This window comes from Vulpes vulpes, chromosome 12, assembly GCF_048418805.1.
Source record: "Vulpes vulpes isolate BD-2025 chromosome 12, VulVul3, whole genome shotgun sequence".
NCBI lineage: Eukaryota > Metazoa > Chordata > Mammalia > Carnivora > Canidae > Vulpes > Vulpes vulpes.
The window spans coordinates 36,453,963-36,479,720 of NC_132791.1; the positions used below are offsets into that span (position 1 = coordinate 36,453,963).

The 25,758-nt window shown below is 37.4% G+C and overlaps 1 protein-coding gene across 1 annotated transcript in view; it reads right to left on the reverse strand.

Annotated features, from left to right (window-relative positions):
- The window catches only part of ADAMTSL1 (ADAMTS like 1), an 871,496-nt gene that overhangs the window by 599,615 nt on the left and 246,123 nt on the right, over nucleotides 1-25,758 (reverse strand). Inside the window, exon 2 of the mRNA XM_072728197.1 lies at nucleotides 24,981-25,100. Within this exon, the coding sequence (XP_072584298.1) occupies nucleotides 24,981-25,100 (120 nt within the window). The remainder of the gene's footprint in view (nucleotides 1-24,980; nucleotides 25,101-25,758) is intronic.

The following is a 25,758-nucleotide window of genomic DNA, read 5'->3' on the forward strand; positions in this document are numbered from 1 at the left end:
CCAGCCAACTAGATTGGTCTTGGGAGGGGGTATGTGGAAGGAAGAATGCAAATCTGGATAACTTGACACAAGATGTAACAGAACTAAAGCTCTATGCTGTAGGTGAGTGGCAAAGTCCCCGGGATTTGAGTTTTGTTATAAAACTTAGACCAAGGGCAGGTTACATTTAATGTCCTAAAATACACAAATGTATTTGGTCCCAAATAGAAAATGAAAAGTGATATGGCAATTGATTTTTTCTCCTAAAGTTCAAAAATGTCATTTTCACTTCTCATGAAATAATGAGAATCAGCTAAAATAGTATCCAAGAATGAAAAAAGAAATGTATGGAGAAAATCATCCTAGATGGACATCTAACTAACAATTTGTTAAACATCTTACCAAATGAACATATGACTTTCATTTCAGTGAAGAAAATAGAAATAACTTAAAACCTAGGAACCTAAGGTCATCATTTCAGTACCTAAGTTCGATGAGTAGTCTTCTTCTCTTCCCACATATCTCACTTCTTAGCACCTTTCTTTTTCAATTACAATTTAATTACCATACTCACTACCCTCTTCACTAGGTTTATCGATTACATTTTTTTCCCTAGCTAAATCCTATGGCTCTTCCCTGCTGTAATTATGGCTGCTATTATGATCCATAGCAATAAGTAGCTAATCATAGAATACTATCAAAGGCAGTATACTGAGTAAAGGGGACAAACACAGAACTATGAAGTATATTGTCCTTCATCACAGAAGAAAGATGATGAAAGTTGGGTGCAAACAATTTTAATAGAGCAATTGAAACAGTAAGGGGCTGGGAGGAAAAGAAGAAGGATATTTAGTCCTCCTGGCAAAACCCCCAGGGTTATAGCAGAGAGAGCTGCTTTTCAAATCCCATACTGAGGGGATCAGTCAACGGTAAAAAAAAAAAAAAAAAAAAAAAAAAAAATGTGTAAGTGCCTATATAAGAAGGTTGTCCAAACAGACCCACTTCTTTAATATGTGTGGCAAATTGTAATTCTGACTTTCCTTCCATTTATCTTTTCACTCTTCTATTTTTTGGACCCTCTTCTGTTTAGTTCTTCTCAACTACATTTGAACATTAGAGTAACATCTGAAATCTAATAGGAAAAAATAAAAGAACAGAAATGGGGTGTAAGAGTGGGGGAGGGCTTCATCCAAGGAAAAGAAGTTTCTCATAGCAGCTCCATTACTGGCTTCTAGGTCTCAGCAAACCAGAACTCCTCATCGCTATTCCTTCTGTCCTGCATAGTCTATGTTCCATATCCCCTTGCTTTGTCTGCCATGACACTGATTCTGTGAGTCTTCCCTATTATCCCAACCCACTGGAGACTAGGTCATTGTTAATTCCTAGTTATCTGTCTTCATCTCACAACTTACAAGATCACCTTCTAAAAACTATTTTCAACAAGTGAAAACCAAGTTCACCTTAAATTACTGGACAAATCTACACTGACTCTTGAGGTTCAAGTACAATCTTGTGACTAGCTTAAATCTACCGGGAATGTGCTCTGAGAGAAATAGAAAACCCAAACTACAGCCAGCATCTTTATTTATTTTGCCCAACAAGAAACCCTGGAAAAGGCAATTCCAGATCTAGTACAATGATTCCCTGGCCACTGATCTTATTCTTCCTTAATTTCTTTGGCACATGTGGTCTAAATATTTGTTACATCTTTCCTTTTCGTGGTTAGGTAATTCCTGAGCATATTACATCTAAAATTAAAATAGGAATTATAGAAAGCAGGCATCATCTCCTAAGTGTCTGTGCTTAGTACAGTGTTTGAGGTAAAAACTCCTTAAGAAATGCATACTGAATAAATGAAACCTCTTAGGAATAGAGGTATATAAATGGTCTAAGTTGGTTTTCTACCTTACCTTAAGACTATGTACTGCGTACTTTTCTTTGTTTTCATATTTTCTTGTGTATCAATTCTTCTTAAACACAATCTTCTAAATGTTTTCTTAGCCTACCAAACACATGGTGCTAAACATTAGCTAAGTGATCTGTAAATTATACAAGTGAAAGGAATTTAGAAAAGTCTTCTCCAAAAACCATAGGTCACTATCATTTACCATAGAAGAGCATTGGAGAATATTATAGCTTCCAAAATCTTAGTTTTCTCCAAAAAACATTATAAAAATTAATTTACAAGAGAATCAGCAAGCTCCATACTTTCCTCAATATTAGACACTCATGATATGTTCACAGTGTATTACATTTGACCTGTTAATAGTCATAATTCAGACAGTCAACTTGATATCATTTTAGTGCACTCGAAGAAACCAAAATAAACAGTTCTGGTCCCCACTGTAAAGCAACTCTATTTATTTATTTATTTATTTAAATTTTTTTTTTTTTTTTGCAACTCAATTTAGATTCCAGTCTTCCTGATATGCTCCTAGTGGTAGCCTTTTCTTTCTTTTTCTTCTTCTTCTTTTTTTAAAAAAGATTTTATTTATTAACTTGAGAGAGAAAGTAAATATGAGTGGAGGGAGGAGCAGAGGGAGAAGGACAAGCAGAGTCTGCACTGAGAACGGAATCCCACTCAGGGCTTGATCTCACAACACTGAGATCATGACATGACCTAAATCAAGAGTTGGTCACTTAACCAACTGAGTCACCCAGGCACCCCCAAGTGATGGCCTTTATTTCAATAATAAATTTTAAAGGAACAGGTCTTATGATTTATTAAAATATAGAAGGATGAAATAGAATAAGTCATTGTAAGAGTAGAAAGGGCAACAACCAATCCAAGTATTCCTATTAGAAAAGTTAAACAGACTTAATTAAACATAAAGAGAGCAAGATGAGAAAAAAAAAAAAAATGACCATGAAAAGTGCACCATTTTCAGGAAAGACTAACCCGTCAACATTAAACATCACAACTCTAATACCCAGTTTGCCTCAGCACAAGCAGATCTTAATTGCATTTACCATGAGATTGGTTGTGCAATTATGACTCAAATAACAATAAAGTTTCCATTGCAAGATCCTAACAATCCCTTTTATAACTGTCTTCTTTCAAAGCCTCCTTTTGAATGTGGTATTATAACTTCAAGAAATGGAGAGAGAATATGGGTATAATAAAATATTTCAAGAAAGACAAGTCTCTGGAATAATAATCTTCACAAAGCCCTCTAAGAATTGATGCCAGTTACCACAATTATTTGCAGTCTTAAGTGACATCTTAATAAGCAGGCCTGGAAATTCATGGAAGCTGGTTCTCTGTGCTGGCAACTGCATTTTAAGCTGGTAATTAGATTCAATGAAGAAGTCTTTTTGCCAAGGCCGGAGTCTTTAAAAAACTTTTTTGAACTCAGGGTTGTGATGCACAACTAAGAGGCCCTGTCCTGTACCAGGTAACAGGCCATTTTGTCCAGGCTGTTGGCTGAAACTGCCAGGTCTGTATCTCAAGGTTAAGGAAAAGAGTAGGCCTATACTGAGGTCTGTATCTCAAGGTTAAGGAAAAGAGTAGGCCAGGATGGGTGCTCTCTGTTGGTGGAGATGACACCACTCTTAAAGCCCCATTGTCTGAGCTTCCTAAAAAAAGCAGGCATGTCCTCCTCAGCCTGGAGGGAAGGAGAGAGCCTGATAATAGCAGGGACTCTGGAACTCTGAGGCACATTAATAGAAGCTCCTACTAGCAATTTTCTGAGGGTCATGGGAGGGAGTGACAAGCACACATGCTGATTTCTTTTTCCCCTCATCCCCATCTGTCAGGCCAGATGAGTGCCTGGCCAGCAGCCACCCAGGCAAAATATCAAGGCCTATTCATAAGCATTCCTCACTGAACCCAGTCCCCAACTGGCACTTTCCAGCAGAAATATATAATCTAAATATTTCTTTTGGAGTCCTCTCCTATTCCCCTTACCACTGTAAAAACTATTGTAAGAGGATAATTTTCATCTGCTTATTTGTAACATCAGCCCAGATTTCATGGGGAAATCTGGATTATTTTGACACCTGCAGGAAGGTTAACAAGAAAATGCATGGGCTCTTTTGCCTTAGGGGTATGTTAGAGCACAACCCACTACTCTGGCAAGGCAAAGGCATAGCACCACCTTGTGGTGGGTGGTCGGAACCAGTCTTCCCAGTGTTCCATTTATGAACACTAACGAAAAAGAACAAGCAGTTTGTTAAACCAGAGAGATAGGTTGGGGAAAACCAAATAAAATAAATTAATTTTAAAAATTAATATAAAAATTCTTTTGGTCAAGTTTCAAATAATGATTATAATTCTTCAGCAGTATCCTCACGATTTATTTAACGGACTCAAATCTAGAAAGAGCTGTCGCAGATGCAGGGCCAGAAATTAATTCTTATCTGGTAAATAGCTGAATTCTCTCCCTGTTTGGGAACAATCAATAAAAGCCTTGAACTCAGGCCGAAATAGCCACTCTAATGGACAAAATAAAGGACAAAATTCAGACAAGCATAATACAGCACTCTCTGTAAAGTGCAAGAGTGTGCTGGTCACAATGACAGCTCCTAATCTCCCCCACTGAAAAGTGACTTCCATGGAATAAAGTCAGCTTAGATGGATTTTCCATTTAAATGGTCAAGGATTAAAAGGAGCTGGTCGGACAAGCGTAACTCATTCATATAACATTCCACTTAAAATACACATACACATCATGATATCCTTATGAAAATAAGCTGTCTTCTTATTCACTGGAATTTGAAAGGAAAAGCTGACACTAAACCATTTTGATTAATATATGACATAGTTGGAAGACTATGCTGCACTTCATTTTCCTGAATTTCTGAGCTTCTGTGACTATTATATCACGTTATACAATTTGCAGTGCTGGATTCCCTCAGAGGTTACTTATACAAAAACAGACATTTCATTTGAAACCTGACCAGGCTCATTCCTATTCTAGCTAAATTCATTATGACAACCTTTAATTGGGCACACTGCCAAAATGCAGCCAGTTAATAGGCCTGTTTAAATATAACACATAGACTAATATGCTTATTTGACATAGTCGTTGAGAATGATTTATTGAATAATACTTGTTAGAGATAGGGTACAAAAGTTTTCAAAGGGTGGTTTTTTTCGGAAAGCTTAAAAGTCCACAACCTAGCCTGCATAAAAGAAACTTGAGAAGTTAAGAAAATTCATATATTGCCAAACAGTTCTATGATAGAGTAGAAGCCATGTATTAATTCTGAGGGCTTAAAGAGTTACATCCTAACAGAAATTACTTGATATCAGACTTTTACTCTTTACAGTTGTAGGGACATGTGTCCGTAGGGAATGAGAAAGATATACCTATATATCATATCATATCTCTAACTTGTGTATTGATTTAAAAAAATAAAATTAGAGGGAAAAAAAGTATTCAGTCCTGTCTTTTGAAGTTACTTAAAAAAGACTTCTTAGGTTTGCCGGACTTGGTTCAGTAGAAAGACTTGTATTTGGCTGGCAGTTATCTTAAGAAAAATATTATCTAGACATCACCTTGCCCACTCTAGAGCAAGCTGAAATCAACTGGGAAGTTTGCTGGTTTGTAAATTACAATGGCAAAATTTACCTAATAATTATGCTTTGTAAGTTAATGAAATATCAAATCGATCTTCAATATGGTTATTCACAGCCATTTCAAGAGTAATTTCCTCTAGGATCTCGCTTAGAACAATGTTCTTGTGCCAGTCACCCCCCACCTCTGTTGGAGGCAATACACAGCTCAGCTTGGGAACTGTGGAGTGGAACTAATTCCTTCCTCTTAACGCCTGTCTCCAATTAGCTGGTGGGAAATAGAAATGATTTACTTAAGAGACAGCTTTTCCTACTTACTCAAACCTATTACCATTCTCATCCAAGCATCACTCAGCTGCTAATTGTCTTGGGAAGCTGTACTGTGCAGTGGTAAAGAGCACAAAGTTGTTAACATAGTGATGTAAGCAAGTTACTTAACCTTCCTTCGCCTCAGTTTCCTTACTTGTCAAATAGAATTCATTTCTGCTTTATACCTTTATAGCAAATATTAAGTGAAAAAAAAAGAACTAACAGCACTTAGGGATGCCTGGCTCATAGCAAAGTCCAATGGATTAATCGTCATTGTATAATAGGCACATAAACAGATAAATAATTTAAAACAATGACATAAAGAAACCATAAAGGGTATGTACAAGATGCAATGAAAGCACCAAGGGGTTTAGCCCATGAATCTCCTCTATAATATCCCTGACAATTTGTCACCAGAATCCATTAGGACAGCTTTGGCAAAAACAAAAACAAAAAACAAACCAACAGACCTCATGGGGCAGATCTAATTATTGCAGTATTTTCCCTCAAAAATAAGTCTTTAAATTCTCTACAAGTTGTCTGCCACTGATTTTCACCCATTCATCCCTTCTCCTCCAAAGTGAAATTCATCTTCATGTTTTCATGGGCCAGTGAGAAACGTTACAAGTGACAAGCCAAACAGAAAGACCCCAGAGGCTTCAATTTCCCCAGAAGTGTAATTCTATTACAGACATGATGCCCATGCCAGCAAGTCATTAGTGACTGTCCACGCCTAGGGTTGAGAGGGAACCTGAAGGATATTCTCTCAGGAGCCAAGCGTAACACAGAGACTTTTACAAGGGGTGTGGGGGTGATGGCACAGGTGGTAGGAGTGCCAAGTATTGACCATCCCTGGTAAACAAGCTATGAGCTCTCCTAGGTTTTTTTAAATTTTTTGTTGGGATTATATTGTGTTCACCCTTGCACCTGGCTTTGAGAACGAATAATTGAATGGCTTTATCCTACACTATACACACTCTACAGTATCCATCAAAATCTCATGTTCTTTAATGTCAGTAATATAAGCAATAGACAGCTCAGAAATGTAAAAATGGCATTTAAGCAAATTTATTGAAGTACAGGATGAATATATTGCCTAATTACATAGCATGTATTCTCATTTCTTTCATTATGACAAATAAGATAAATTATATCTATGAGCTAAGCGAGTGCGATCCACGTCAGCTGTAGAATGATTGCTCATTTTCCATCCTTCGTCCCTCTCTCCTTTCCTTTAACCCATATTTCTTATTTTATATTAACTGGATAATTTTAAATTACAAAATTACTATTTGATCCTCGTTACAAGTGAAAAAATCCAGCTATATACAAAAAATAAAGTCAGAAAGTTCCAACTTTTCTCATATGGTAGCTTCTTTTTTCATGTTTCTCTACATTTATATAAGTGTATACAGATATTTAAGTTTATTTTTATTTTTGGCCCCAAACAGGGGTCATACTTATGTACAAATTTGTGCAAACTTACTATTTTGTTTATTATATTTAGATATTTAAACTCTTCAGATCTTTAAGTAAAGAATTTTAAAAATGAATAATCTGCAAAATGAACATATGGACAGGTCATGTTTAAATTTTGTTCTTTGTTTGGAATCTAATAGTTTTTCAGAGAGTAATCATATTTTACATGTGAGCTAATTAGCTTCAGGGCTCCAGAGACTAGGATCAAGACCATGTTTTTACCATCTTCTATGAGGAATGGACTCCACAGATATGAGTTACTAGAAAGAGGCTGATGACAAGGGCTTCCTTGCTTACCTACAACTCTGCATGGACAGAAAGCAGTTCCCTAGGCCTGCGAGTAGGTTGCAACATCAGTCCAGATGTGAATCCCTAAGTGGGAACATGACACAGCTGCTGATGAAAAGGAAGTGTGGTGACTCAGAAGCATCTTTTTTCTCAGCATAGGACTACTTCTTCTTATAAGTAAGCAAAATCATTCCGTCAAAGTCCTCCAGAGATAGAATGGGATTTAGTCAGAAGTGTGGTTTCAGTCCAGTTCCACCATTCACCAGTTACGGGACACTGGGCAACTCTGTCCTTCAATAATCCATAATGTGTGTGTTTGTGTGTGCACGCTCATACATGAGTGTGCACACACTACAAAGCAATAAGAAGCACTGCTGACATGACATGCTGATAATATCTACCTCCCAGGATAACCAAGAGGATCAAATGATCATCTGCAATGAAAAGTGCTTTTATAAACTGAAATACAATCCCATATTCAAATTACATAAAGAGATTCTTTTCAAAACCTTTCATTTTATGGCCTTCATAAACCTTTTAGACAGATTCTTCTTTTTTGGAAATTGACACCATTTACAAATTTACTGCAACAAAATTTTCCTACAAAGAGTCTGTCAAAGAGGTTGATAGTATATAATCTACTTTTATGTAGAGACTATTACCCCATTTTACAACTGGTAACTCTAAATCCCAGACAGATAACATGACTGTTGTGTGTTTGAGCTGAAACTAGTTTACAGGCTTCAGATTTCTGCATGGTCCAGCGCATTTCCAACATTTCATACCACCTCTTCCTACTCCAAATCTCATGAGATATATATAGAGAAGACCATGAAAAATAAGCCTCAAGAGGATTTACTGCACAGTTATATAAATATGCATCAAGTTTGGGCCTTTTACGTAAGTATTAGATAGTAGTTGTTTCCCTAACTAGTTCTTCCATAGACCAAGGAACCTCTCTCCCTCTCATATTCTATATGCCAAAGGGAAAACCAACGCATGGTCCACCACCATTATCAGCATTCTTTATTGTTTCTAATTCCAGCTTGGAAACAGAGGCCATGCTGTCTACAGGCTACATGGAAATAAGTGATAGTTTAATTTTAAGCTCAAGTATTTATTTGTAACTTAAAATTCTTACTCAATATTCTAATAATCATTATAACATGTCACATTGTGGGAAAGGCACATGTAACTCTTTGATTATAACTATTTTGTTATTTTCCAATCTCTTTGAATTAATCCTAGGATAAATATCAAATTCTCAAATAATGCCAAGATCCGTGATCAAACACATCCAGTGCTATGTCAATGATTATGAAATTTTTTCACAATTGTATTACATAGATCTCTAGCTTCTTGAATAGAATGTGTTTTACTTGATATGTTGCTGCTTATAAACTCATTGTCATAACTGTGAATGCCATTTATTGTTCAATTATGCTTTCAGAGGTTATACTGGTATAAAAGGCTACTAGTTTCTATGCTACATTGGTTCAGACAGAAATGTGATTTTGAGAGACCCATATCTTTTCTCCTTATATTTTGTATGTTCTATGTTCTCACATCTCTTGTCTCCTTACTTGTCAATTGTTTCTTCTCTTGTTGCTTTCAATACCTCAGCCAAGTACCAATCTCTCTCTTTTATAGTTTAAGAAAGCAGCTATGTTAGTTTGTGGTGCTACATAACAAACTGCCACAAGATTAAAGGCTACACAACACACATATTTATTATCTCATAGTTCCTATGCATCAGAGGTCTGACCATGGCTTAGCTGGGTCCTCTGCAAGTCTGCAAAGTGCCAACCAGGGCTGGGTTCTCATCTGGATGCTCATTTGGGAAAGAGCTCATTTCATAGCTTTTAAGTTGTTAGATGAATTCACTTCCTGTGTCTGTAAGACTCACAGTAGCTTGTCTCTTCAAAGCCAACAGGAAGAAGAGCAAGCCTCTCAAGTCAGTCTTTTAGGAAGATAGAGTCCTATGTAATGTAATCACTGGAATGACATTCTTTGCCATATTCTGTTGGTTACTGCAAGCCACTGGTCCTACCCAAACTCAAAGGGAAGGAATTATATGAAGCCATAAACACCCAGGAGGTGAGGATCATGGGGGCTCCCCTAACAGTCTATCAGCCATAGCAATACCAGGTAATCTACTAGGAATTAAATGCAAAGTTAGAGTAATACAGCCATAATGAGAGAACAAAGGGCCTTTGGGAGTTAACTGACACTACTTTTATCACTTACATTTTAATTTCTTTCTGAATCTTGAGCAAGTTTGGGACACTCCAGCTATTCAATATGTGATTTTTAGTTATATGGATGAGTTCTCAAGCCAGAAATCATGACTTTCAAGAAATAATGCTGCTACTTCCTATTTTTCTTTCTTCTCTAGAGAGGTCGTAAAAATGCTGGTCAATTTGCTGTCATTCCTACATGAAAAAGGTTTGTTACTGAGTAGGTTGAGTCTATTTCTGTCTGACTACTGTTCAGTTACTAAAGACTGCCTAATCTCCACAGTAGGTCAGAGCTAGGCCTTTGCTATGGTAAAAGTCCCATAACAGTAGGCAAGGTGAAAGTGGATATCTTCCTTCTCTTCTGGCTCCTGGAAAACAGGAAGCTGATCTTCTGAAGCCTTGTGCTGTTCAACTGCCTATAGAATATTTTGATATTGGTAATTAAAAAAAAAAACATGTGAAAGTTCTCTGTAGAAAATACTTGTGGTCCTAGATAAACTTGAACGGAATTGCCACCTCTTTTACTATACCCACCAGTCTAGAACTTGTTTAAATTAGTTTCTTTTTCTAGGCATTAAAAGGTCAGATCTCTGTGTCTTCTTTGGTTTCATGAAGTAGAGATCATTGGCATCATTTTTAGTGTGCATAACTATTATTTTTAGAGGGGGGGGGAAAGGGGACAGAGAGGAGGGGGCAGAGAGAGAGAATTAAGCAGTCTCTATGACCAGCATGAAGTCCAATGTGGGGCTCGACCTCATGACCCTGAGAACATGACTTGAGCCAAAATCAAGAGTCAGATGCTCAACCCACTGAGCCACCCGGGTGCCCCCATGCATATCTATTTTAGACCAAAGCTGATATTAGACTTTAAACCCTTTTTGAGCAGTTGCTCAGAGGACAAGAAATGTATGCAGCAAGTGGAATGACCTTTAGAATTCATTCGAAGAATATCAAATGCCTGTCCCTTCTGCCAGCATTCATTACTTTGAAGAATTATTCATCAGATGATGAGTCATCTCTCCCTCTTGTAGACATCATTGGGAACACAAGACAACAGGGCAACTTTACCTTATGACTAAATCCTATCCGAAAAATAGTATTTCTTATTTTAAATCACAATGCAAATGTTTTTCTCCCCTAGTCAAGCTATATAATTAGCTTGTGCTTGCTACAACTATGTAAAATGTAATTCCATAGTGTAAACTCAAGATAATAGAAAGTTTCATAGTACAGGAATCTTTAAAACTGCAGCTGGAACAATGAGATTACATGCAAAGTCAACTGATCTGTAAATAAAGCAGGCGTATTCATTTTTGTATAATATACTGAGTGTTACACATAAATTATTGTGGTAGAGTGATTACTTGAAATATTGATTTTTCTTCCTTTGCTCCACAAAATACAAGTCACCATTATCAGAGAAAGGGAACATCGTGGCCAAAATGTTTATCACTGATAATGCTTGGTGAGTTGGACCTCAAGTATTCTTTTGAGTGGCCACAAATCTCATCTCTGCCAAGAACCAGTGGGATGAATAAGACCCTGAGTAAGGAGCTAGATTACAACCACACACCTTTCCCCTCTTCTCTGTGGTCGCATTTGTATATGCTTCCCAGAGAATGGGGATAAGGCAATGGGCATATACAACAGAGACAATTCTGTACCCAAATCACTACCGTGTACTAGATTTACCTTATACATCAGGACAAATGGTGCAGAGGGTGATATAAAACACAAAATAAAATGAAATTTGACTACAAAAATCAACCAAAGTCACTCTCTTGAAAACCTGAGTATGTGACTGTCCCGTTTATAGCCACCACATCTATATCTGATGCTATATCTGAGTAGGCAAAATCATAAATTCTGAAATACACATTTTCAAAAATAGTTGTATTTTTTAAAAGATTTTATTTTTGTTGTTTATTCATGGGGGGGGGAGAGAGAGAGAAAGAGAGAGAGAGAGAGAGGCAGAGACACAGGCAGAGGGAGAAACAGGCTCCATGCAGGAAGCCCGACATGGGATTTGATCCCGGGACTCCAGGATCACACCCTGGACTGAAGGCAGGGCTAAACCGCTGAGCCACCTGGGCTGCCCCTTGTTTTTTTTTTTTTTTTTTAAGATTTTATTTATTAATTCATGAGAGACACACACACACAGAGAGAGAGGCAGAGACACAGGCAGAGAGAGAAGCAGGCTCCATGCAGGGAGCCTGACGTGGGACTCAATCCCAGGTCTCCAAGATCATGCCCTGGGCTGAATGCAGGCGCTAAACCGCTGAGCCATCCAGGGATCCCTCTCAAAAACAGCTTTAAAAGTGTATAATAGTGGTTCTATTTCCTTGAGGATAATGGATATTCACTCAGGTTTAAGAAGCCAGGTAAGATTCTTACTGTCTTCCCATTAAAACTATCTTTTTACTGTATTTCTATTAAGATCACATGTCCTTATGTGTGATTCTGATTTTGCAATTAAGAGATTTGGATAATTTTTTTCCAGTGTTGGCCTTAACATAGTCATAGAGTAAAGTAAATGGTGGTGTAGAATCATATATGCTATAAGAACATAAAGAGGGATGCCTGGGTGGCTCAGCAGTTGAGCGTCTGCCTTTGGTTCAGGGCGTGCTCCTGGGGTTCTGGGATGGAGTCCCGTATCAGGATCCTGGTAGGGAGCCTACTTCTCCATCTGCTTTGTCTCTTTGTCTCTCTGTGTCTCTCATGAACAAATAAATAAAACCTTAAAAAAAAAAGAACACAAGAACATCGTATTTCATAGGTATTAGGCAGAACCCATCTAAAGAGGACACTCAAATTTATGCTTCTATAAATGTGTAAATTTCTCCAAGTTTTAGTAGGTATTGTACATATCACCTTCACTGATTACATACAGAAGAGGTCCATTGTCATACATTTTGAAAGAGAGTATTTCTGCTCCAAGGTAGGACTGCCCAAGCTTTGAACTGCGTCAAAAATAAACTCTTCAGATTTTCATTCATTGTTTAATTATAGAAATAAGAGTACAATAAACACCCATACCCCAAGTGCTCAGAAAACTGCAAGCAACTTTGAGTTTTTAAAAAGATGCTTTGCCTTTCAAAAGCAAGCCATATACTTTACAAGGACCATATGGGATCATCTGGAAGTAAGGAAAAATTAAAGAAATTTGTCTTATTGCATCATATTAGGCTTGACAAAGGAAATGTGTGCTTTAAGTATCTAATTAAAAACAAGCCTGGTATAGTAGGTCACCTTCTTCAGTTGTGTGTGTGTCTTGATAATTGCCCTCATGTTCCTAATTAGTTCAGGAGAGCACTGAGTATGAAAATGCATGAGGCAATCCTGACAACAGAAGACATCCTGTGTTAGTTCATAAAATACCTTGGATAACTATAATCAAATTTAATTTTAAATACACATTATAAAGATCACAAAATCCATACAAGAAGGAGAATTCTTGCTTTAACTAGGAGGGATCACTTTTGATAGCAGGAGAAAGCCTCAGAGTGTAGTATAGCAATTAGGAGTGTGGACTGTGAGCCAGACATTGGGATTTGAAATCAGGTTCTACTACATAGCAAGGGTGTGACCTTGACAAGCTTGCTAACCAATATGTGCCTCAGTTTTCTCATAAGTATTATCCTGATATTATCTGAAGTGTTCATTACTTTGATTATTACATACATAATACAGCTAGCCAGCATCTGATAGATAAGTGTTTGCTGTTGCCATACTCATCACTGTCACCATCAGCACTAGCTGCTTCAAAGTTCAACCAGTTATCCTGCATGTCCCTCACACTCCAGCATCAGGCAGAGAGGACGGCCTGGGGGCAGTTCCCCTTCTACCAAAGAGAACCAATAAGCCATGCTGAAAAGACCTTTGCTTTTTCTTTGGAACTACCCTCCTTCCATTCTGGGAAATAAAGATTTTTTTTTGCATCTGTGTCCATTCCTCTTAGATTGAAACTTTACAGACCACAGTAATTGTTGTTTTTTAATTGAGATGTGATTCATATACCATGAAATCCACTCTTTTACAGTATACACTTCAGTGGTTCTTTGTATATTATGCAACCATCACTACTATCTGATTCCAGAACAATTTTACTGCCCCCATGAATCTTGAAGCTACTGCAAAATAAATTTTGTATTCAGTATATATACTAGGGATTCACTTCCATTATCATTCCACCTAAGTGTATCACTGTGGGAAAGACCACTGGCTTCTCACTCTAAAATGTTTTCTCCCTTCCTCTTTAAACTGGGTATATAGGGATCCCTGGGTGGCGCAGCGGTTTAGCGCCTGCCTTTGGTCCAGGGCGCGATCCTGGAGACCCAGGATCGAATCCCACGTCGGGCTCCCAGTGCATGGAGCCTGCTTCTCCCTCTGCCTCTCTCTCTCTCTCTCTCTCTCTCTCTCTCTCTCTCTGTGACTATCATAAATAAATTAAAATAAAATAAAGTTTAAATAAAAGAAAAAAAAACAACAATAAACTGGGTATATAGCTGCCCAGTATAAAGACTACCAGACCCGGGGCACCAGGGGGCTCAGTCAGTTAAGTGTTTAAGCATCTGCCTTTGGCTCAGGTCATGATCCCAGGGTCCTGAGATCTAGCTTCACATCTGGCTCCCCGCTCAGGGGAGAGCCTGCTTCTCTCTCTCTCTTTGCTGCTCCCCCTACTTGTGCTCTCTTTCTCTGTCAGATAAATAAATTCTTAAAAAAAAAAAAAAAGACTACATGACCCTGAATCCCCTGCACCTAGGCATGGCTATGTAGCTAAGTTCATGCCAGGGAGCTAGCAATTCAGAGGAAATACAAAGTGGTAGCTTCTGGAAAAGCTGTGGGGAGCCAGCCGGTATATACCTTTTCTACATTAGCACGTTATTGTTTGTCCCTTCCTCCATCTTATTGCCTGAACGATGAGTGACTGGAGCTCTGGGAGCCATTTTTGGATCACAAGACGTCCTCAAGATTAGGAGGCAGAGGCTAAGATGATTTAGGAGAACAATGGAAGAGCCTGGGTCGCTAGCACCTCTGTTCATACTGGCCCTGAAATATCTTCCCTGGAAAATTTCTTTCACATAGAAGAGAAGCAAATGTATGTGCTCATCCCACCTTTTGGGGATGTTCAAGGCATACTCAGTGGATCCCAAATTCCCACCGGTGGCATAAATTTTGAGTTGCCAAGAAGGTAAGCACTCAAAAAGCTAAGACCGTTTTTGTTGCTCTTTGTAAGTATTACATCAAATTGGAGTTCAGCACAGAACACCAACCATTGTTTGCAGCAACTTATTTAATACAGCTCCCTAGGTATATTCTCCACACACTCATTCATTCATACTGTGGAACTAATACGTAATACATGAAGATTAATTGTCTCTGTAGAAACTTGGAACACCAACCAGCAATGGTAACGAGTCATACTTGCAAACCAATCTACTTAAATTGTACTTTCACACTGGAGACAAGCAGCCTTCTGAACATATATCCACTCAAAGCCATTAAAGAGCAATGGACTGTGCAAAGCAATAACCCTACGAGGGAATCTAATTCAAACTAAAATAAAGTCACCTGAAATTTAGTGTGTTCGGCAGCTCCTTTGAACCTGCTTCATATATAATCAAGTCCAACCCTTAAAAAAAAAAAAAACCCAAAATAAATCAAGTAGTATTTCTAAAGACTTTGCTATTAAAAGGATGAGGTATTCTAAAACAATACTCATAATCTTACTACTCTGCCACTACCCTGATGATCTTATTCAAAAAGAAAACATTTCAAGTTTTAATTCTAATACAGTTAGAATTAAAGTGTTGATAGCCTAAACTCCTAGAGAGTAAGGACCATTTAACTCAGCTTTATGTTCCCTGGTAGCACCTAGACGAGTATGTTAAATATAGTAGATACTCAATTAATGGTTGCTGAGATGAATCTCTATTTTTCAAATGTGCATTGCTGTATTCTTTAAAGTGACAAATCAGTTTTGTGACCTTGAGAAAGTTACTTTTCTTTTTCATTTCTTCACCTGTTAGAAGGGGATAGCATCCTCTTCCTAAGATTAATGAGGTATGTGTAGGCAAAGTGCTTTAGGCAGCACCTGATACAGAAGGTGTAGACAATAAATGATAGTTGGTATTCTCATTAATGTTATTTTTTTTTGTCATTGTGTCACTATTATTATTACTCTGCTTAAGATTCCATTCTGTGTGCTGGGAAAAGTATTATAAAACATAGTCCTTGCTAAAAAAATATCCAAAGCAGATGGTCTATACATATGGAAAGATAAGTGGAGATGCAAAGTAGGAGGGGTTCTATGACCAATGGACAATATTCTTGGAATAGGATCCCAGAATTAACTCCTAGTCTGAATTTTCTGATTGCCTTGTACTCCAAACCGCCACTTGCCTTTCCCCTCCCCACTGTCCCTCCACTATACTCTACCCACTGAGATTTTATAATTTCCTGCTTTTTTCCCCCAGATTTGCACTAATATTTCCCTGTGGGCAGACCATTCCTGCAGATTAAGATCCTGACAATAGCCTGTCCTGAGGCCTGAGCCAAGGACTCTCCACAGCTGCATAGAGTCTTCTGGGCAGCCTGAGAAGATAGGGCCCCAGCTGGTCCCATAAGCAAAGATCATGAATGCTTAGGATTTCGCAGAGACAAGCCTATCTTGAGAGCCGGTTTCCTGGAGCAAGTGAGACTTGAGTTGAGTTAATAAAGAAAAATCTAGAGAAGAGGGAACAAGGACATGCCAGGCAGAAGAGGCCCTATGAGCAAAGCAATGAGCTGATAATTGCATATGGGAACAAATTGTGGTGTTGGCAAGCTGCAGTGAAGAAAGTCTAAATGGACGTTGTCAGAAGCAAAGTTGAAGATCAACAGGAACCATACTAAGGGGTTTTGGCATTAAGCTGTGTGTGAGGAACTCAGCTCTCTTGAACTATATAATTGGCTTTGACATACAAGTACTCATTACATGAAGGGCAAAGTGGAACTTTTGAAATATGTTAGTAGTGGTACATGTAGAATGCACAGGCAGACTGTGGGTATTTATTGAGATTGGGGAAGGAAGGTGAATCTATTATAGGTAGGAAGATCTGACTCTAGAAACACAAAACTGGTTCTGACATGAAAGAGACCTTGAGTAGCCATCAAAAAATATCACCAAATAGCAACTGTGAGGAATTTGAAGTTTCCATCAAATATCTAATTTGAAACACAGTATTCTAGAGCTGCAAAGATATCCAGAGTATATTTTATCTTAAAGGTCAGGAAAATGAGGTTGAGGAAGACATATGACTTGCCTCAAGTCTCACGGCTAGTTGGAAATAAAGCCTCAACCCAACAACACAAGCCCTCCTCAGGTTTTAGGCTCTGTAAGTGACACTTTTACAACAAATCCCACATTTTTAGTTTGGTAAAACAATTTAATTGTAGATAAAGGTATTTTCACTTAGCAGAAGCTACATATTTATATTTAAGTAATATAAATAACAGATCTTTATTTTTTGGGTATTCGTTTTGCTCTTGTGTCAACATCGAGTTGAAATCAAACTTAAAGTAACACAACAGAAAACTAAAATGTGTTCCTTTCAAAACTTTTTGAGTAACAATGCTTTTTTTTTAAGCTGAACAAAAACATGACCTTCTTCTTACTTAGAAGTTCCTATTAACACAGGTAAAATGGTATACAGAATTTTAAAATCAACATTTAGAGATTATAGCTATTCAACAATATCATGCTAGTAAATAATGTTCTTTTAATGTTTGCTTCCTTGGTCAGCTCAATTATAAACTCAGTTTAAGGGGTGCCTGGGTGGCTCAGCACTTGAGGATCTGCCTTTGGCTCTGGTTGTTAACCCCCGGGGCCCGGGATCGAGTACCGCACTGGGCTTCCCACATGGAGCCTCCTTCCCCCTCTGCCTATGTCTCTGCCTCTCTCTCTGTGTCTCTTATGAATAAATAAATTTTTTAAAAAATAAAAAATAAAATAAACTCAGTTTAAAGGCCTACATTTCTACCTATTCAGAAATAGCAGCACCGACTCTAAAAAAAATCATGTCTCTCCAATTAGAAGATCATATAAACTCTAAGAGGATGTTATGCATCAAAAGGTCATTTGGCCCCTGCCCACACCCCACAGTACTCTGTCATATTTTCTTGAATTCAAGTAATAGAATTTGGACTCTCAGTTACAAGACTCCATTAGGCTGTCCTCTGACCGCTCCGATTCTACTCAGCACTTCCCTGTGCAGATGTCTGGTGCCAAGGGACCTTGTCCAGCTGCTGGCGGCATGGGCAACTACGCTCCATAGCCACCTTCATCCACTGATGGACAGCACCTCCACCCTCCACGCACAGCTCAGTCATCAACACCCGTTAGAGACAGGCATTGAAACTCTTCATACCTCCTGACAGCTTCAGCACCACCTTAGAGGCAGCTAAAGAACTTCTTTGAAAGTTGTCTTTTCATGAGATGAATTAGCTCTTTATATTAAGGAAGCAATAAATTATTCTTTGGTGCCCCAAGTGATTTTCTGCAGAGCAATTTAAATCACAGCCCCTGGTTAGTTTATGCTTTTTTGTGAAGTTCCAAAGTCAAGCAGCAAAGAGTCGGCTCCTCACATTTATAACTGTTACTCAAGATATTTGATATTAATTTCAAAGTATTCTGGCTTGCTTTAGGATAACTGTAAGTGGACACTATCTCAGGAATTTGAATACCAGTTTACAGGAACAACATTGGAGTGACCTAGGGAAAATTGGTTTAATACTGAAATTTCACCAGTACTGACAAAGTTTCTTGGGGAAGGATCTCACAGTGTGAAACCTGAAAATGTACTTGAGCAGAGTCCTAAAATTCACACATGTTATTTATAATTTTCTAACTGATGTTAAATTTTTTTAACATTTTATTTGAGAGATTGTTTAGTCTTAAGAATCTGCTCACATGAGAGTTGGGATTTTTAATGCTTCACATTGTATTACTTCTAGTGTCTTTGAGATAATTACTCCTGATATCTATTTGTTGTTTGGAATCCTAGCAGGTGGTGGATATATTATAGATAACAGATAGGAACTGTATAAGCTGTAAGGAAATTAAAAATTGAGAAAGAAAAAAAAATCCCCCCCCCCAGGATAATTTTTTTTTTCAGTTAATTCCAAAGGTCAAGTGTAAAGAAATAGTCCCTCTCCTTAAATACTGAGATTCATCATCCTGACATTATTTACTAGAGTTGCAGTTCATGAACTGATAGGAGGTCCCATGATTTTGTATTCTGTTGTCAGACATTTGACTACTCCTTAATTATGCTATGAGGCAAAAATGTGAATAGTGTATATATTAAATCTTGGGCACTGAGCTTTGTCACTTTATGTTTCGATGATTGCAAGTTCCACCACTGCTAATAAAAACAGGATTCATTTTTGTACTGACTTTTGTCAGACATCCTAAAGGTTTTATTATGCATGTATTTTAAAATATTCTAAACATAAAAAGTGCAGGGAATAATAAAGTAAACTTTTTTGCAACCACTAGCCATTTAAACATATATTAACATCTTACCATATTCTTTTTTGAGAAATAAAATATTATAGATATGGTTAAAGTATACCATGCACATGTTCCCAACCTGATCCCATTCTTTACTCTCTATGCAGAAAGTAACCAACATTACAAAGTTGAGGCATATTTTTCCCACCCTTGTTTTTATACATAATCATTTTCTCTAAACATTATCTAATAAATATTTATGTGATACTAAAATTAATATAAATTGTATATTATAAAGTAGTATCATTTTCCCCTCAACATTATATTTTTGAGATTGATCCAACACATATAGATCTAGTTATTTATTTTAACTGCTTCTCTAGTGTTTTATTTTATGAATAAACCACAAGTAGTTTATCCATTTACCTTCCAATGAATATTTAAGGTTTTCTTTCAATTTTAGGCTATAACATTCAATACTTTGTTGAACATCTGTGTGTTTCTCTAGGGTAGATTTCTAAAACAAGATTGGTGGGATTTAGGATATGCATATACTCAACTTTATAGACATTGGAAGTTGCTCTTTTAAAGTGGCTATACTGATCTGTACCCCAACAGCAATATAGGAGTGGTTCTCACTATTTCTTCCTCACTAATACTGCCTTTGTCAATTCTTTTAATTTTTTACCAATATGATGGGTATCAAATGCTGTATCTTGTTTTCATTTGTATACCCCTGATGGGTGGTAATATTGAATATATATGTATAGCATGCCATTATTAACATGCCATTAATAAGCTATTCATCTTTGACTTTCTCAATGATTATCCCATCTAGGTTTTATATCTTTTTTTTTAGAGTTTTGTTCTTATAGTTTTATTACAATTATGAGTGGTATCTTTCAAAAATTACATTTCCAATGGTCATTATCACTGCAAAATGGAGTTATTATTGCCTATCTCAGGTTGTCCTGAGAAATTTGTATAAAATGCCTAGTAAGGTGCTTACTAGAAACCAAATCTAGTCCCTCACTAAGTTTTTGTGGAATAAAGAGAAGTAGGAGTTAACATTTATTTGCAAATGCACACACTCAAGATGGCACACAGCTTCATAAAGCCTTATTGATTAGTGACCAACACCTTTTTTATTAACTGATTTTACGCAGAGAAGAAATGTGCAGTGATATTGAAGAGCCAGGTGTTTTAAAAGTGGAAGTGCATTCCAATTCAATCTGTGATTTTTGCGGCACACTCAGAGGTGTAACTTGAATTGGCTATCCTTTGGGAAAATATACTGAGACAGGAAGACTAGATTTGGTTTCTAGTACATTTGCTACTTCAAGTTACATAATATGATATCACCGAGGAAAAATCAGAACACCCTGCAAAGTATATATAATATGTCACCCTGTGAGGGTTTTAAATATTTTATTTGCCTGCATTTGCAAGACTTATCTAATGCATTCTGACTCTACTGATCATGAAGTATTGGGGAAAAAATACTTTAAACTTTAGTATATGAATATTTTATATGACTTCACATTTTCTGATTATTGTTTGGTATCCTAAACTAGTACTCTCCATCATTTCTACATCTCTGTGAGAGCAGAGGAAGCTAGGAGAAGGCCAAATATGCTTCAAGCAAAATTGTAGTTTTGGGAAAAGACAACTCTGTCCAGGGTGGGCAGAGTCAGTTCAGGTAGGAAGATGCTAGTGAGAGATGAACAAAGTGAGTCACAGCTCACATTCAGTAACTTAAATGCTTTCGGCACAGGGCCACTTGCTTGTGTTTATGTCCCCTAAATACTCAAAAAATAGCAGCCAGTGTAGAAGTACAATTAAGCAAATTAAGTTATTATCTTCAGATGTTAGCAGTTAAATTCCACTGTTTCCTTTCCCTTGGCAGGTTGGGGAGGAGGCTGGTGAACACCTAGAGAACATATGGAAATGGTTATATTCCATTTTATGTAAGTGTTTATGTGTTGGTTGAACTCATTTTTCAGTTCATAGAAATAATACTTGTCCCCACCAGTTCCCCCACCCCAACGAGGAAGAAAAAATAATTTACTTTGAAGCAGAACCGTTTTTAATCAATTGCATTTTTTATTTCAGTTGAGTTTCGGAGAATTACTGACTTGACCTTAAAAACAAACTCCCTTTTCACATATGATTATTTAAAAAAAAAAAAAAAGGGTCTTTTTGAGGATCCCTCCTGAAACTCACCTCTATTTTAGCAGTCATTAAACGAACACTCTATTGAAATAACTGATGATTTATTTTATAATAAATTATTATTAAATAAGAAATTACTTAAATGATTTCCATTTTCTACCGAGGTACAAGAATAGCTTAAATAACTACTTTGTGAACCACAAAGCTACAGGCAGATTGGGGTTTGCACTAAATTACATACTGAAGGAAATCTCATTCTGTAGTGAATTTCATGTTAATTATCATCATAATTTTGTATCCAGCTGACAACCAAAGCCAACATGACCTGTTTCCCAACTATTCCAATAATGAATAACAGTCTTTGACAAACATCCTATTTCTGCAAACAATGCAAATCACATACATGCAAAGTTTCAGACAATGATTAGGAGTTTAGTTGCCCTGCTGTGGATTCAAGACAAATGGCTCCCTTATACTGCTTTTCAAAGTGAAGCCCATGGAATTAGCCCTTGGAGAGAAAGCTAACTAGAAAGTTTTCCTAATGCAATGTAAAAGTCAATTTGTGCCAAAAGGCCCTAGTTGAGGAAGTGTTATTTAAGGTCAAAAATGACCGAAAGAAGCTTTTAGGTAAAAGAGTTCCACAAATAAGTTATAAGTCAGGCTGTTCTGGTTCTCAAAAATTATTTGCAAGAATAAAGAAAGGGCAGGAGAGAAGAAAAATTAAAGACTTAAAATGAGGATAGCAATCATTTTACCCAACAGTGTGACAATGTGTTTCTTACATCTCATGCCACTTGTGTCCAAAATCTTATACGTATTGGGGATAAGTTTATTACTTATACAACTATAAATTTTCGATCTATTTGCATTCATATTCTTTGTTGTAAACCTGCATGTGGCTTGAAAAAACATCATGGAAGATAATCCCAAATGTTCTTTCATCACCTTATTAAAAGCTGAAATCATTCATACCATTTTAATAATAATATTTTGCATTTATCAAGGATCTTCACATTTAGTTTTTTAAAGATTTTATTTATTATTTATTTTAGAGATAGAAAGAGCAAGGGGAGGGGACAAGCAGATTTCATGCTGAGTACAGAGCCCAATGCAGAGCTCCATCCCAGGACCCTGAGATCATGACCTGAGCTGAGATCAAGAGTTAGATAGTTAATTGAGCCACCCCAGCGCCCCAGATTTTCATTTTATAAGGCCCTTTTCATGCATAGCCTGTAATGGAATTCTTACCATGCTTTCAATATAAAAATGCTAACAATTGGGCCAGAGAGAATAGTCATGATAGGTTTTCTCCATCAACACTTGGCACAACCAAGTGTTTATCATATGCAAGTGCAGGGGTGGGTGTTAGGGAGGTGAGAGTGAACATGCATCCTGATCTCAAGGAGCAGAGCTGCTAATCCGGTAAGAGCAGTGAAATATGAGCGTGACTGTCACTGGGCTACTAAAGAAGGACTTAGATTATGGCTCAGCTGTTTTTCCTCTCACCCACTTGCCTGTGTGAAGTGGTTTTTGTGACCTATACCAGGAAGTTTTCTCATCGATGATTCCCCCATTATGCTGCAAAGCTTCCTCACAATGTAGTAGAAACTCAATTTATATAAGCCACAAAAGGAGTTTCAGTGTTCTGGCTATTGATAGAAGTAGCAATTCACGTTTGAACTCTTCCCCTTAAACAAACACAAACACTGAGGCGATTCATCTTTTAATGTTTATTTAGAAAATCAAGTTACACTTTAAAATTTTTATATCCTAGGGGCCAAAAGAAGTCCTCAGATAGAGAGATACACCCTCCAAAGAAATTGTTAGAATTTCACAAATTTGTTCGAAACTGGATTAGCTTCTGGTATTCAGGAAGCTTTGATCTTTTCTCTTCCCTACCGTTTTTCTTATACAACCCCAGTTCTGACTAGTTGTGCTGGTAGGTAATTCCTCTGTCAGGTTAAATGCCTCCACTCTCTCAATTACTTGTGACCTCAGTGGATTTGAGAAAACTCTGCAGCATGAACAGTTTCCATTATGATGTAAATCAATATTATAATATGTAACAATAAGAGAGTTTGTGAAAACTCTCAATGCTTGCCAAGTGACAAAAATTGTTTTTAGTGGCACCACTATGACAATTCCATTATGGCCATAATTCATATTATTCAATTTCCTTTATGGTGTAAATTATGTAATAATTAGACTTGCTCATGAGGTTTGCATATGGTATCCATGTAGCAGTACTTACCAGAACTTTTCATAAACCAAATCCAAAGTGAGCTAACATATCTCAGATTTTGCATAACATCAAATGGAACAAAATTAAAACATAATTACAAGATAATGTTCTGAGAAAGAAGTAATAAAACTTAGGTGGCAATGTGTATACCATAGTAGATCACACAAAAAAGCCTTGAGCAGACAATAAAAGTTTAAAAGGCAGGCTCTGCATTTTCTGAGTTTACTGAGAAATATATGTGTATCTGCATGAACCATCTGAAAATTAATTATTGTACCCTTGGGAACCTTTACCACTGTTCCTGCCCACACTTGGGGCACAAAGCTTTGAGAAGAATGTGAATGTCTGTCCAGGAGAAGATGGTGGTCATGAGTGGCTACCATGAGAACTGATTTACTTAGTATTTAAAAGAGAAGTTTATGAGATAAACGTGCCCAAAAGAACCTCTTGAGAGAGGCTGTAAGGAGGCAGGGTAGAGGAGGTAGAAATAAAGCCACTTGCATGTTTGCTTTGAACATGTTCTAAATCAGTATTTTCTGAGTACACAAGAAATCCACTGGGCTCCTTTAATTCTACCGTGAGCACTTCCTAGCACAAGCTCATCACCATGAAGAGCCACACTTGAAACTTTCAGAAGTTATCCTTCCAATTCTCACAATAAAGTACAAATCACAAATAATGGCTTGATTCACAGTTATGGAGAACCCTGAATCCTGACATCTCTGTTCAACTGTGCTACTTGTTTTCATTTCAGAGCTCATTTTGGAGACTTTCAATTTTCTGCTTTTTTTTTTTTTCAAAACCACCACCAGAGAAACAAACTTTCATGAAATAAATATGACTAACACTTTGAAGTAAAAATATCCACAAAGAAACCCGTATGGGAAGATGGTGGAATTTCCATTGACTCATAAAACAATTTACATATAAAGCTCCTTTTTTCTTCACTCATTTAAATTATTACCATTTCTTGTTCAGACGCGCTGGCAAAACATCAGTTATTTTAATGTGAATCCTTCACAGGCTGTCCCAAACCAACTAACGCTCCAGTGAAAGGTTTGCAGCTTGCCAGACCCAGGAAAGGGTAGAAAGTTGACCCACATATTCTGTCTAATGAAGTGTCACGTTGCTTTCCTCTTGTCATGGACATGAGGAAATACCATCCAAACCTCTTCACATTTGCTAAAACCAACCACCACCACGAGTCAGAATTAGCGACTTGAACTTCAGTGTTTCTAAGAATAAAGAAAAGAGGCACTCTACCGGGTCTTCAGTTTTGTGACTATTCAAGAGGTCAGACAGGAAATCTTCATGAAGGCTCTCTCTCCGAATTAGCGTAAATTCCCTCAGGAAAACAGCCCCCTGGCTTTGGTCTCCGCATACCTAGGGAGATAAGATAGCCAATTAAGCCTTCAGACAGAGCCTGGAGGGAGGGGACACTGAGGAATGAGTGTCTCTGAGTTGAAGAAACTTCTTGGATTCATTTCAAGTCCGATTAGAGCAGTCAAAAACAACGCACGCAAATACATATTAATGCGAGAGCCACTAGAATATTCTGGCATGTGGCTCCTTGGATGGATGCCAGGAAAGTCCACTGCTAAGTTGGCACCTCTTAATTGCCTGGTGTACGATGCCAAAATTCAGAGATTGTAAACTATCTTTGAGGCCAAATCAAGCGTAGATTTATTCTCTTGGGCTACCCTTATGTATGTGGCACCCAGGTACCTCAGACCCACAGGGATCTATCCCTAGTCCCATAGATATGAGCATCTAGGTGGACCCTGATGTTCTATTAAATTATCTATGAGGTAAGGAGAAGCTGGCAGAAGTCCATAACTGACTTCCCGAATTATTCAAGTACTTTAGAACCAGATGCACTTTAGCTACTCTGGAGGAAGGTACTGGAGAACTTTTATCTGGATCTTATCACATACCAGGTTCTTTACACATGTTATCTTGCAGCAGCCCCAGGAGGTGTCTGTTACTAGCCACACTTTGCAAATTAGGAACTGGAGGCAACAGGGTTTCAGGAATTTGGCAA